This window comes from Candoia aspera, chromosome 1 (genome assembly GCF_035149785.1).
Source record: "Candoia aspera isolate rCanAsp1 chromosome 1, rCanAsp1.hap2, whole genome shotgun sequence".
NCBI lineage: Eukaryota > Metazoa > Chordata > Lepidosauria > Squamata > Boidae > Candoia > Candoia aspera.
In genome coordinates, this window is record NC_086153.1 from 341,920,489 (window position 1) to 341,934,956 (window position 14,468).

The window sequence follows — 14,468 nt, forward strand, 5'->3', positions numbered from 1 at the left end:
CCCACCAGCTCAACTGGGTGTCAGCAGCATCCAAACTGAAGCCCTACTGATTGATACTCATGGAGGTAACAGACTGAGCCTACAGAGCATGTTGAACCCTAAACCACGGTTAACTACTATGCTCACATAGTATGCTAGTTGAAAACAAACTATGCAGTGCTGTGCTGTGCTGTGACAGTCCAGTTCGTATAACATGCTGAGGCATAATGTGGTTTGGTTTCGGTTTATCCATTAATGTTAACCATAGTTTAGTCTTTTGCAAGCTGTGCCAACAGAACTTTCCCTCATGCTCACAGAAACCCCTCTCCCCCCAAAAAGGAGGGGGTGTTGGATGAGATTTTCAGGAGTCTATTCTGGTCTTCCTCTCCCAGCTGAAAGTTTGTGCAAAACACACACAGCCCCAAGTACTTATTTCTCAGAATAAAAAATTGCACACACAGACACTGTTTGGTTTGGCAATCTTTATATATCCACAGTACAGAATAGCCATGCACAAAATCCAAGGGACTATTTACAGGGGGAATTGCACTTAACAAGGAATCTGCAGGAAGCAAACGAGAGAAAAAACCTTGACTCCTCCGTCACAGCATGACCTCCAGAGATTTTACTGGCCCCAGGAGCATTCAACCAAGCAAGGGAAAAGGGTTCACAGCCTTTCCAGAGTTTTACCAGCGCCCTGTGGCTGATTCCAAGCCCCAGCATTTTGGCGGGGGAGCCCTTGCTGCATCCCCCAAGTCAGAACTGCCACATTGCCCTCCTTAGGGCCCTCCCAACGGTGGCTGTTTTCATCAGAGAGACCTCACTTTTGAGCTCATGTTCTCGAGGCAGAGAGACCTCAAGGGGTTTACTTCCCCTGTTGCTCAGGGCCAGAGATCCTTCTGGCAACCCTCCTTGCTCACAAAGCAGCAAAGGGCTGGGGGAGCGCGCCCTCTACACCCCGGAGGGAAAGGGGCCTCAGCAGCATTTCCCCCAAAGCAGGGGCCAGGCAGAAGCAGCCCAGGAATTCCTTCTCCTCGTCCTTAGCCCTGGGGTCTTCAGCACCAGGGGTTCCAGCAGCAGAAGGGGCAACAGAGAGTTAGCAGCAGCAAGTCTAAGGAATGAGAATAACCAACTCAGGCAAAGGAGCACAAAAGAGAGTAGGGGGCATCCACATTTCTCCTATTTAGTTTAGTCAGACTGCTATCCAGAGCAGGGCGATATTACCATGGAACAGTTATTTAAAAATACAAACATGTAGTGTGTGAACTAATAACCCGCCCTCCTTGGAAGGGTGGTTGAGGTCTTCCATGGGGATTTCTTCCTCCAATTCTTCTTCCCTCCCTCCATCCTTTTAGGGGCTGTTTTTGGTCTTCTTGGAATTACTTCTCAGCTCCCTTGAGCCAAGCCTCCAGAACCAAAGTCAAAGAACGGAGGGGAGTCATTTGAGACGGACTCCTTGCTTTGGGAAGAAGAACCCAGTGGCTATTCCAAAGCTAGATTTGGATGCAAGGTGAGGTGGAGCACAGGGCCCAAGGAAGAGGATAGCCTTTAACCCCACAGTGAAACCTCCCCCATAAGCCTGGAAGCGAAAAACGATCCCTTCTACCAGGATGTCTAGGTATTTGGATCCAGGGTGGAAAAGGGGCTCCAGGACTGGTGTGGACGCACTAACTGGGCCGGTCAGCAGCGCTCAAGGAAGGGACCAGCTGCTGACTTATTGCACAGGGAGCCACGTTCCCTAGGCACTCTGGACTGCCTTGGTCAGAGGAAGAAACAAATCCCCCATAACGTGCAGATGCGACTGAAAAAAGCACTGAGATGACAGCAACCGGCACCACCTCCCTGCCGACCGGAAGCGCCCTGGGCAGCACTTCCCAAAGACGGAATGGCTCCAAGAAAAGCTCTGGGATAAGCAAGGAGGCCTGAGCAGCTGGCCTGCCTCTGGAACTTGCCTCAAACCAAGCCACCCTCCCCGCTTCTCTGAGCCATGTTGACAAAGTCTTTGTGGCTTGGGCCAGACTGCAGTATCATTCAACAACCAAAGAGGGATAAATGGCCAGGCTCCAAAATAAATTATCTTGTTTTCTTGCATGCATTATGACTCAACAACCCCACTTGAAAAGCAGGCTGCCAATCTCAGGGAAAGGCCATCTCCGTTCCAGAGATCAGCTGGCAGAGTACCACAGACTCCTTCCCTCCTTCCTTCCCAGGCCATCCTTAAAGAGGTTTTCTCAATAGATCAGAGGTTAAAAGACTTCAACAGCAAAATGGGATTTTTTTTCATTTTGTCAACTGGCTGAAAAACATGTCTGATTAAGAATCTAGGCAAGAGCTTAGAGGAATGTAGGAGTTATCTTCTAAAGTATTTTTGGCCAACCAGGAAAACAGAAGCTATGGCAGCTGTCCTGCTCGCATGAACATGCCCCAAGTGAACGGGGCAAGACCAAAATTCTGCTTGCAAAACACACACATGCTGCTGCCAGCCGCCCAGCAGTAACTGCCTCCTGGCCGGAGACCGTTGTGACTACTTGGAAATCCACACCCCACCAGCTATTTCATCCTTGCTTCAAAAACTGAACAGCACAAGAACTAGAGGAAGACAGGAAGTTCACTGGAACCAAGATCCTTTCTTGCAAATGATGGCTTCCTAGCAAATATTCTTATTTGGGATACATGGTATTTTAACCCTGCCACTGTTAGATTTCCACTACACTGAGTACGGTAAGAATTTAGGGAGAAAAAGCCTGAAACCCTCAGGGGAGCAAGATGAGAGAGAAACAAGCCAGGGAGGGTGGGCTTCAAAAGGGTGGCTACAGACGCTTGAGCAAATGACCTGCAAGGGGATAATACAAATTCCAAGATGCTCAAATGTTACAAAAAAGGAGCTATCGAGTATCTAATTCTCTACATCTATTCATCCAAGTAACCTTACCAGTGCAAGTTATGTACATGGCATGAAAAATATTGCTTCACACTCAATCCAAAGGGGTTTGAAGGGCAGAGAAAGGCTGAGGAGGAAAGCAACATGCAATGACAGAATCCTGGAGATACTTGAGGAAGCATTCCTACGGTGAAGAGGGATCGCAAGGCAGCTCCCAGAAAGCCGTCAGCTGGCACTTCATACATTAAATTCATTAGCATAATGCCAGAAAGTGACCTCTCGGAGCCAGTTCCCAGGGCCTGCACCCAGCCTTGGTGGCGGCTCGGGAGAAGGCTGAAATCACTGCGCACAGACATACTCCACTGTCCCAGACTGAAGGGGGGAAACCAAGAGAAAGAAGTGGGCTGGTCTGAGGGAAAACAAGGAAGGCTACACAACCCAACTCACTTGCATTAGAACAGGAAAGGAGACCAGAGAGAGGGAGGTGAACAAGTCGGAGAACCATGTTCTCATCAATGAAGTTCAGGTGTGAGTGTGCAGGTGTTTGTATACACAAACAGGACATAAGACCACTACCAAAGTGGTTCTGGATTCTTCCTTGATTTAAAAGTTCTTTGTGCCTGCAAAACAGCCTCAATGGAAACAAAGGACAGCACTCCCTGTATTTTCCTCAAGCACAGTGGTTTCTTCTGTTGGAACAAAAAGCCCACATCCTTCCCATTCTTAGAAACAACACACACACACACACACACACACACACACGAAAACATTTCCTGGCTCAATGCGGAATTTCAAACTGCTCCCATCCCCATCGTTACATTCATAACTAGTCACAGGCAAGGGAATGTTAGCCCTCTTGATAATGCTCTAAAATGGAAGGGAGGAAAGAGGAGTCAGCAAAGGACAGGAGAGATGCCAGGGAAGTGCGCACGTGTCTCCAAGTGAAGAACAGACCAAGGAAAGGACAGGCAGCAGCTGAGGGATGTCACAGGTTCTGGCAGCACTGGAGTTTATTGGATTTCTGTCCGTCGGTGGTGGGGGGCACACTGATGTCCACCACATTGTTTCCAGGAGACTCGTCATGGGCGGACCGGTCTGCAATCTGCTTCTGCGACACGATGCGGTAAATCTCTGCAAAGGAGACCAGGATGGCTCTGATGAGGATATATTTCTTGTGCAAAGAAGAATCCGGCCCCCATAAGCAACTGGTTAACAGCGAGCGTGATCCATCCCGTAACATGCAGGCTGGGACCACACAATCCCAGATTAGGGATGGACGCAGCACGTCGCAGGTTTAGTCATTCACTTAGCATGTGATGTGACCCGGGATATAGCATTCTTTATTGGTTTGGGCACTGTTATGAAAAGACAGCAATTATTTGTTTTACTTATTTATTGCGTTTATATCCTACTGCGATCCAATGGCTCTTGGTGGCTTACGTAATAATATAATATAGCAAAAAGTTAAAACAGCAACAGTATGATTAAAAATACTAATAAAATAACAGTCATAAAACTCCAACCTGAAAGGCACAATATAACCAAAATAAAATACCAAAAAGGTAAGAGAGGATATAAAGGAGTAAAAGGTGGCACAGTGCAAGAACTTAGTTAAAACGCTTTCTGAAATAGTTCCTTTTTAACGTATTTCTGAACATCAACAGGCCTCATCTCCACTGGGAGACCATTCCAGGGAGATGGCTTCAGCTCCCTTTGCCTCTCAGAAGTGTGGAACAAGATGTTCCTCCCCAGATGATCTAGTAGGTAGTCCTGCAGGTAGCCAGGTGCCAAGCTATACAGGGCTCTATGGGTAAAAAACAGCACGTGAAACTGCACACAGAAACCAGCCAGTAAGCAGTGTAGCACACACAGTATTGCTGTTCTGTGTTCCCAGCAGGACTGGCTGCAGCTTCCAAGGGGCCTTCAAAGGCAGCCTCATGCAGAGTATGTTGTCGTTACCTCACCAAGTAGTAACGGGGTCCGAGTCACCAGAGCCAAGTCCCTGAGCCAGGTAAGGCTGCAACAGGTGCACCAACTAAAGGTGGGCAAAGGTACTTCTAGCCACAGCTCTCACCTGCTGCTGGAGAAGGAGCCTGAGTCCAAAAGCTGCTCTGGTCTCAGTGGCCAGGTGGGCAATCTCTATGTTGACTGATCTCCAGCAGGAAATTACAAGGCCACTGGACGATGGCCCATTGAAGCAATGAAGGGTGAGAAGTGAGCCCACTTCCTTATCACCACAGTGTAACCCCAAACATGGGCATGTACCCATATTCAGATTCACTTCTCATCTTCCTCCTTTGGTGCTCCAAGCATCCACCCAGAGTCATTGAGAGTCAGGCGGCATATAAGTTTAATAAATCATCATCATCATCATCATCATCATCATCATCATCATCATCGGCACTTGTATGTCGCAGAGGACCTCAGTAAAACAAGATACAAAGCAGGACTGGGCCCTAGAAAGAGACTTCTCGGGAACAATGGTATCCACTGCTCTGCTGGCCTCCTGTTGCCAGCTGCTCGACAGGTGCTGCACCAAGCTGTCTGCTGGAAAGCTAGGGAATTCCCCAAGCATCCTTTGGAAACCATTTGCCCATTACTGCTTGTGCCACTGCATTCTGAACCAGCTGTAGCTTCCAGGTGGTCTCCAAGGGCAGCCCCATGTACAGCACATTGCAACAATCCACATGCAAGGCAACTAAGGTATGAGTGATTGTGAGAAGAGACTCTAAGCAGGAAGACCCCAAAACTGCATGGCAGTTTTGTCTGAGGAAGCGACAACCTATTTAGAACAAAGATGGGAAAACCCCGAGCACCAGATGAATCAGGAACCCATAGCCACTTGGTCCTGCCAAGGGTGAGCTTATATACCTGTTCATATACCGACAGCCTCCAGGCATTGGGACAAGACCTTGAGAGCACTGCTTAGCCAGCCAGGGCTCGAGAGATGCAACTGAGTATCACCAGCACACTGATGATACCTGAGCCTGTATCAATGACTGACCGCACCCAATGGCTTCACGCGCATGTTAAACAGAAGTAGGGAGAGAATCAGGCCCTCAGGCACCTCACGAAGCAGGGGCCAAGGGCTGGACCTCTCCCCCCATCAACAACTATAGAACTAATCCTGGAGGAAGAAGAACCACTGCAACACTGTGCCTCCCACTCCCAGGCCCCACAGTTGGTCCAGAAGGATACTGAAAGCCGCTGAGAAATCAAGGAGAACCAGGATGGTGGCACCACCCCCATCCTGGCCCTACCAGAGCTCATCAACAAGGGTGATCATCAATATTGTCCTCATACTGTGCCACAGCCTGAAACCCAACTGAAACAGATTCATATAATCCACTTCTTCCACGGCAACATGAACTACCTTCTCAACCATTTTCCTCAGAAAAGAAAGCTTGGAGACTAGGTGAAAATTGTTCAAAACTGTTGGGTCCAGTAATGACTTCTTGAGGAGGAGGAGACATGTTACCACCTCCTTCCAAGTTGGCAGGACCACTCTCTCTCAAGGATGAATTCACCATCACATCAACCCAATCACATTTCACCTCCCAGAGGGTCCTCAAAAACCACAAGGGGCGTGAATCTAACAAACAGCTGGCCAGGTTAACGTTCCCAAGGACCCTACTGATTTCCTCAGGAGGTACAGGATCAAGCCAAGTGAGACCATGCCTCCACCATCACAAGTAGACCTTCCCAGCTGGAGTTCAACAAGCAAATCCAAGCAACTGGATGGTTAGAATAATCTTCACAGCAGCCCAACAGATGGTCCTGAGGGAGCAGGTCATGTAAAAAAAGGGTGCCAGTTGGCTATCAGCAGACACAATAAGAGTGGTGAAATAATTCACCACTCTTATTGCCACAGTGTAATCCCTAATGGGGGCTCTTATACAGGTTCTGTTGGATTCACTCTTTGTCCCTCCAAAGGTGCTCCAGGTGCCTCTTCTGACATTTCATCTCTGGGTGTCCTCAGAGAACCAAAGAGTCAGCTGGGATTGGTGTACAAAGAGAGGCCTCCTAGGCGCAATCCCATCGAAGGCCTTCGTCACCTGCGCATTCCAGGCAGAAACCAAGGACTCAAATGAATAGCCCACCAGATCCTCAGGGGAAAAATCCGCCGGGTCCTTTAAGTGCCTGGGGCAGACCAATCAAACAGATCCTACCTTCATGGGGGAGGGCAGTATTGCTAAGCCAAAAAATAATCAGAGAACCATCTGGTTATGACGAAAGACCGATGATAACATCGCAACTGCCCCAAGACAAAAAAACGGATTTAGCGTGTGACCGCCTTTGTGCATCAGGCCCTCAAGGACCTGGGTCAGGTCCATAGCTGCCAGGGCGGCCACCAACCCCCAAGCTGCTCCAGACACGATGCCACGGGAGGGCACGTCACAGTCTCCACGGATTATCAGCCTCAGGGACTCTGCCGCCAACGCAGCCATGGAATCAAGCACCAGAAGCAGGGATGCTGCCACGTATCCAGGAGACCAGCACGCCACAACGCGGTTCTTTGCTCCCTCGAGCCCAGCTTCAGCCACGAGATCCTGTGTGTGTTTATCCACAGCACAGAGCCTCTGAAAGCCACAGAGGCTTCCTGGATAACAACCCCTACCCCACCTCCCTGCTCTGGGTTTGCTGCTGGTGCCACACTTGAAACCGCAGGGGGTGCCTTTCTGAGAGGGAAGCACTGCCCTCAGGGCCCACCCAGCAGCCGGCGGAGCCTGGGGCCACCAAGCATGCGGCTGCCTGGAACTGAGGCTGAATCCTGTGGGGCAGGAGGGTAGGACTGGTTTCAGACACTGGCTCTGAAACCCCCCGAGAGTGCCCCCCCCAGTTCCCACCCCATTTATATGCGGCAGCCAGCAATGACCCAGTACCCCTTAAGGCCCCTCCCTCTGTTGCCAAGGAAGGGCCTTGCAACTGCCCTCCGCCTCTCGTGCCTGGCCCGAGGCATCCTTGGTGCAGGGCTCCCAGTCCGGCCGCCACTGCAGCCCCATACCACACGTACCACGCTTGGCCAGCCCTGGCCTGCACTGCCAGTCCTTCCCTTGAGCCTTCCCCCGGGCAGTTTCAGCCCATCCCAGGCACTTCCCCCTCAGCCAGATTGGCCGCTCCCTGCCAACGGCCACAGAGGCAGAGGAAGCTGCAGTCTCTGCTGCTGCCACCTCCCCGTCAGGCCTCTCCTCTGCTGTCCAGCGACAGACCGCCCTGCCTCCCATCCCGACTCTGGCTCTAGGGCTGCCCCTCGTTCTCTCCTCTCCGGCCCCGACCTTCCAGGCACCCGGCAGGGCTTCTCTCCACCTTCTCTCCTCCCTTCTGTCACCCTCCAAAGCAGTCCATCAGCATCGAACGGCTCACTGATCTGGTCCGCTCTGAACCAGCAACGTCCACTCATTCACAACAAGGACCAGCTGAATTCTCTCCCCCACCCCCAGCAGACTTAATGGTGAAGCTGCCTGTCAAGTGCTAGCAGGTGTATGTAAATGTAACATCCAATGTAAAACTTATTCTCCATTTTACACATGCCTGATCTGTAAAATTCCCATTTGGATTTAACACACATTCTCCTTTTCCTCCCATTAGTACAGGTAGTCCTCACTTAGCAACCACAATTAGGACCAGAATTTCAGTCAGTAAGCAACACAGTTGTTACGATTTTATGACCATTTTGTGGTCGTTAAGCAAATCACAGTCGTTAAGGGAGCCACATGGTCATTAAGCAAATCACACAGTTCTCCACCAATTTTGCTTGCGGGAAGCCACCTGGGAAGGTAAAAAATAATGATCACGTGACTGTGGAAGCCTGAAACGGTCGTAAGTGCAAGGACCGGTCGTAAGTCAGATTTTAGAGCTGCTGTAAGTCCAGATTGACACTAAATGAATGGTTGTTAAGTGAGGACTGCCTGCATATTAAATTGTGGATTAATTTGTTTTTGGAAATTTAGTATAGCAAAGAATTTCTATCCTTCAGCGTATAGTTTTCTCCCTGCAATCTGAAAGGGTATACTCAAAATAATTAGACCAGAGCTGTTCCTAAACATTTGCATGAATGCAGAATCATATTTTATCTGATGGGAGAGAAAACACACACAGAGTGCTGTAAACAAGACGTGATAAGGCCAAACCTGGCAAGAACTACACTGCAGGTTTTCCAGCTGGAGCACCTGGAGATGCAATTCAATTTCCGTCAGGCGGACAAGCTTCCCTTCTTGATAAGATCTGACTCCAACAAGTCCATCCTACAAACCTATCACGATTCCTTCCCTGTCAATCCGTCAGGTGTTTGCCAGATGGAGGCAAGTGGCAGGAATCACCACATAACACCCCAAAGCTTTTGCCATAATTCGTGCAGGACAGCAGCCACACCTGACGTCCAGACAAGAGTTTCGGCTCCCTTACCTGTAAGGATGTTCTTGAAGGCTTCTTCGACATTTGTTGAGTCAAGTGCTGAAGTTTCGATGAATGACAGATGGTTTTTTTCTGCAAGGGGCAAAGGGGAGAAGTCATTTCAGTGTCACCAGCTGCTCTGCCCACAGAGAAGGAGGCACTCAAACTGGGGAAGGCGGATTTAATGTTTGGCAGGATTTTACCCCCCGTCTTAAGATCAGCTAACTGGAGGGAAAATTAATACTGGTTTGGTTTACACATAACCAACATGACCAGCTGGAGTCAGCCTCTAGCCTGATGCTTCTCTCCCAATCCAGAAGGAGATCAGACACTTCTATTTCTTCAGTTTCAAATGAAAACCAGTTTGCTGTTACATCCAAGACTGAGGTTGTGGCTAGCCCTAACTATGAACAGCAAAACAAAGAAAGTTTCGTTCGCTAAGCTTTCAAATTGGCTTAGTTTTGCTAACTATACTGAAGAGGAATCAAAGTCTGTCCAAGTCAAACTGGAAGAGGAGAAGCGTTTAGCCCGCTGTCATGCTAAATCGGCGTTCCACGCTCTGCCCCATGACTGATGCTCTGAACTACAATTCCAATGAGTCTCAGCCACCGTACCATAAAGATAAAGGCCGAACCTGAAGCGACGGTGACTAGCCCAGCCTGTCACACGTTTGCCGTTTTCGCTTTGAGGGACCGCAGAATAGCTGCTGTCTCCTGAGAAGGGCCAACACACAAATGTAGTAACTCTAAGAAACATTAAGGGCTGGCAAGTTCAAAGCAGCATTTTGTTTATGCTCAAGAGCACAGGTGCCTTTAGCTTCTCCAGCTTCTGGGCCTGTTGTTCACCAACTTTCTTCTCTAGCGGAAGGTGGTGGGCCATTTCAGGCAGGGACCTATTCTAGATTTTACTAGAGCAAATGCACTTTGGATGCTTCAAAATCGCTGCAATCCTTCAGCGATTTGAACAAAGCTTTTGTGCGACATGCAAGGTTTCTTTTTTCTTCCACCAGGCAGCCAGTTCACCAAAGTCTCTGAGCACGTTTCAGAACGCAACAAGTGCTGCTCTGTGTAGTATATGCTAAAAGAAGTCAATTGCCCAAACCTGCGAAAGCACGGGCCTCATCCGTTGGCACAGCCCTCAGGTGGCGCAGGTCGCTCTTGTTCCCCACCAGCATAATGACAATATTGTTGTCTGCGTGATCCCGGAGCTCCTTCAGCCAACGCTCCACGTTCTCGTACGTCAGATGCTTGGCAATGTCATAAACCAGAAGTGCCCCAACAGCACCACGGTAATAGCTGAAATTATTTTAAGAGCATTAAGCAAACTGAAAGTCAAACACTACATAACCTCTTGACAACAGAACACACTATGAGCGGCCCATTTACAACCTTGGAGCCACGCGTATTCCTCAGACAGTAGGCTCCTAAGGCTGGTAAGAGCGTGTCACGTTCTTAACTCCCCCACAGCCCCTCCGGCAGAGATAGCTGGTCAACCACACACTCGCCCTCCCAAGCCGCCCGTCCAGCCTTACGCAGAGGTGATGGCTCGGTAGCGCTCCTGGCCCGCCGTGTCCCAGATCTGGGCCTTGATCGTCTTCCCGTCCACCTGGATGCTTCTAGTGGCAAACTCCACCCCGATGGTGCTTTTGCTCTCCAGGTTGAACTCGTTCCGCGTGAAACGGGAGAGTAGATTGCTCTTCCCCACGCCGGAGTCGCCAATCAGCACCACTGTGAGGGCAGGAAAAGACAACAATGCATCCACATCCGTCCATCCATCATCTTGAAATGGGAGGGAGGGGAAGCTAGGCAGTGCAGAGTGTGCGACTGGCAAAAGACACACCGAAGGACGGTGTGGCAAGAGAAGGCCTCTACGCTGCAGTTGAACGTCCCGCTCTTCTGCTCCCTCACGTCCCTCTCAATGGTTGCATGCTACCTTTTCCGTTCCACTTCTCCTCCTTGCCATCCAAAATGCACCTCTTTGAAAACAACACAGCTTCTGCTTTAGCTTCTTCCGCCGACTCCCGAGGTAGCAGGGTGTCCATTCTGTTCTTCCAACCACAGCTAGGCCAGATCTCCAGAACGTTTTACTCTTTACTTCATTATCAAGATACCTCAGTTTCTGGCTTTGGCTTTCCTCAGCAGCCCGGGGTAGGTTACACAGCACACCCTCTCCCCGCCCCCTCTTTCCCCCCACAGGAGACCCTCTCCGGCCCACTGAGAAACAAGGGGGCCACCCAGTGAGTTCCCATGGCTGACAGGAGACTGGTCCTCGGTCCTCCGGCTGAGACCGCTGGCCCATACGCTCTCGACTTCCTGGACTCGGTTGCTACTTTTCCGTTCAAAATGCAAACTTGAGTTTGCTGCTGAGCAGGCAAATGCTATTTTGGATGCATTAACAAGAGCATAAAAGACCAGATCATGGGAAGTAACTGTGGCAAGAGATACAGGCACACACTAGGCAGTACCATCTGTGGGTGAAGGTCGATGAAAACCACGCATTCATCTACCAGAGCTACGTGGAAGGAATGCTTCCGTGTGATCTACAGTAGGCTGCCAAGCATTTCAGACTCCCAGGGATTCTGACCCCTCCTAAACCCGAAACCAAAAACAGTTTGTCTATGGATCCCAACCCTAGCAAAGGTTTCAGTCAAGCTCAACTCCTAGGGGCTTCCAGGAGAAACCCATCTCAAGTTCTTGGCACCAGTGAAGAAGGGTTTTGCCATTGCCTTTTTCCAGGATGCTTTTTTTTAACTTTCCAGTACAGTGTATAGCCCTGCATTTCCTGGTGGTCTCCCATCCAAATAGTAACCAGGTCCAACCTTGTTTAGCTTTTTTTTGAAGATCTCCTGAAGTGACTAGGTGCTTCCACTTACTTAGACTAGTTCTGCTAATGAAAAGAACAACAAACTAATTTCTGATCTAATAATGTTCTTGGAGCTACCTTGTTGTACTTTTATGCATTTGCCTCCTGATTCATCTTTTCTGCTGCTTGGTGTGTTTTAGAGATCTAGTAAAACCAGAAGAGACTGTTCAAGTCTAAAGGCTACAGACCACAATTTGTGGTATTTGTAAACACTTTAAACAGTAACATTATCTGGACTATGGAGACAACAGAAACTCTTAGAATGAAACAGAATGGTCTAACCACAGTGCAAACTTCAGTAATGCCATCAACCAAAAAACAAAGAGATAGAATTAAAAATACTAAAGATATTTAAACAAAAATAAACACCTGGGAGTAGAAAACTCCCTCAAGCTCCTGCTATGAGCATAAGCTGCCTGTGTCCAATACAAATGTAACTGCATCACACCGGCAAAAGTCAGTCTGTACAGAAATTCCAGCCTATCATACAATCACCCACCCTGCATCCACCAAAAACTTACAAACTTTTTACTTAGTTTGTAAAAAGATTTATCTCCTCTACTACAGCTCTGAATTTCCTTTAGTTTCCAATAGTTATTTTCTGTGCCCATTCTCATATTCTACTTGCTTTCTGCGGTGACTTTCCACAGCTTACGCACATACGCAGCTCTAAAAAAAAGTGAGCAGGAACAGACAATACACGTGGGGCTGGGCTGCTCCTCAGTTATGGGCACTTTCACGGGAATCAGCAAACATTCCTAAAACAATGGACTCCAAGGTCACCAGTGTCGGGCTGTAGGAGTTCTCTGCGCTTTTCTTTTTTGTTTGCTGAATGTCACTCCTTGCCTGAGCAACATCTTCATGCTACCCAAGGTCAGAGAATTCCTACAACCTAGCTTTCCCCGCCTGAGATCCACACATTCTCTAGGTCAGCGTCGGTTGCCGACCAGCTGTAGGGTGCGAAAGGCAACTCGGCTGCGAGCGGACTGTTCCTGCAGCCCAGCGCCGGCGGCCTCTGCATTTACAGGGCCCCCAGTCGGCCCACGGCAAGCAGCCACCCTTCCCCCTCCTCCTCCGGGACGCCTGGCGGCCGCCCTCCCACCCCTTCCCCAGCGCTATCGGGGGCATAACGCAAGCGCATCGCGGGCAGGCTCCGGCACTCGCCGCTGGGCAGCCCAGAGCAGCCGGGGCCACGCAGCGCTGCTGACGGAGCGGCCACCCCGGAGGAAGCGGGACCTCCCCGTGCGGCGGAAGAGCCACGGCCGCCCCGCTTCCTCAGGAGGCCTCGAGCCGGAGCCGGAGCCGGCCGTCGGCTGGAAGCGGCGCCCGCTCCTTTCCCCCGCTTTTCTGCTCGCTGAAAGGCGGGGGGCGGGGCTCGGAAAGGGCCGGGGCGGGAGGCCCCTCGTCGCCACAGGCAGGCCGGGGGCGGCGGCGCCGGCGCCGGGCCAGCCGGGCCCGAGCCCGGGAGCCGCGGAGGGGACGCAGCCGGGCCGCACGGCGCAGCGGCCGGAAGAGCTGGGCAGGGCAGGGCAGGGCAGGGCGAGGCGGGGGGCTGGGGGCGCCACGCACCGGCCGAGCCTCCGCTTCCGCGCCCGCGGGGAGAGACGGTCGCCGGGGGGGCCCTCCGTCGCGCCCCGCGGAGCGGAGGCGGGAGCGGGGCCGGCCGGCGCCCTCACGCCCCGTCCTCCCAGGAGGGCCGCGACGCTCCGGGGCGGCGCGGCGGCTCCCTTCGTACTTCCCGCCCCCGCGGAGCCCCGCCCGGCCCGGCCCGGCCCGCACCTTTGAAGAGATAGTCGTACTCGTCGTCGCGGGTCCCCATGGCGGCGCTGGCTCCGTCCCGCTCAGCGGAAGGCAGGCGGCGGCGGCGGCCGAGCCGGGCGGGCCGATCACAGCGATCCGCGCCAGCCCTGACAGGCTCCCCGGGGCAGGCGAAGGGCGGGACCCGCGCGCGGTGACGCGGCACCGGGAAGGGCGGCCCGCTCCGCCTATCAGCGGCGGCCCTCGCGCTTGGGGAGGCGGGGCTCCGAGGCGGGCCGCCAGTGCGCGGCGAGCGCGAGCGACAGCGGGAGCCAATCGGCAGCCGGCAGAGGCGGGGACGACGGAACCGTTCGGGGGCGGGGCCTCTGACTGGCCGGAGGTTCAAAAGGAGGCGGCCCTCCCCTTCCCCGCGTGACGTTCCTGTTTAACATTTCAAAGGAGAAAGTCTCTGCCGCGGAGGGGGCGGGGGCGCGCGCGCATCCGACTCCGCCCTGCGTGCGCGGATGCGCGGATGCGGGGTCGGTGCGGCTGCCTGGGCTGCGAAGCGGGTCGGTTTCTGACGACGGTTTTCTGTCCCCTTTGCGGTTGTTCTTGC

General features: G+C 51.8%; 1 protein-coding gene across 1 annotated transcript; it reads right to left on the reverse strand.

The window, feature by feature from the left end:
* Positions 1–446: 446 nt before the first annotated feature.
* On the reverse strand, positions 447–14,017 carry RAB11B (RAB11B, member RAS oncogene family). The gene is made up of 5 exons (XM_063291000.1): positions 13,895–14,017; positions 10,785–10,980; positions 10,355–10,548; positions 9,266–9,346; positions 447–3,991 (listed from the first exon to the last, which is right to left on the reverse strand). The coding sequence occupies exons 1-5, from the start codon at positions 13,932–13,934 to the stop codon at positions 3,846–3,848; spliced, it is 657 nt and encodes a 218-aa protein (XP_063147070.1). The 5' UTR covers positions 13,935–14,017; the 3' UTR covers positions 447–3,845.
* Positions 14,018–14,468: the final 451 nt, after the last annotated feature.

Excerpts from the sequence above, each read along its gene's own strand:
- RAB11B (XM_063291000.1), bottom strand. The coding sequence starts at position 13,934 with ATGGGGACCCGCGACGACGAGTACGACTATCTCTTCAAAG. Across the intron at positions 10,549-10,784 it reads TACCGAGCCATCACCTCTGC|CTATTACCGTGGTGCTGTTG; the intron begins GTAAGGCTGGAC and ends AAATAATTTCAG. Across the intron at positions 9,347-10,354 it reads TGAGGCCCGTGCTTTCGCAG|AAAAAAACCATCTGTCATTC; the intron begins GTTTGGGCAATT and ends TGCCCCTTGCAG.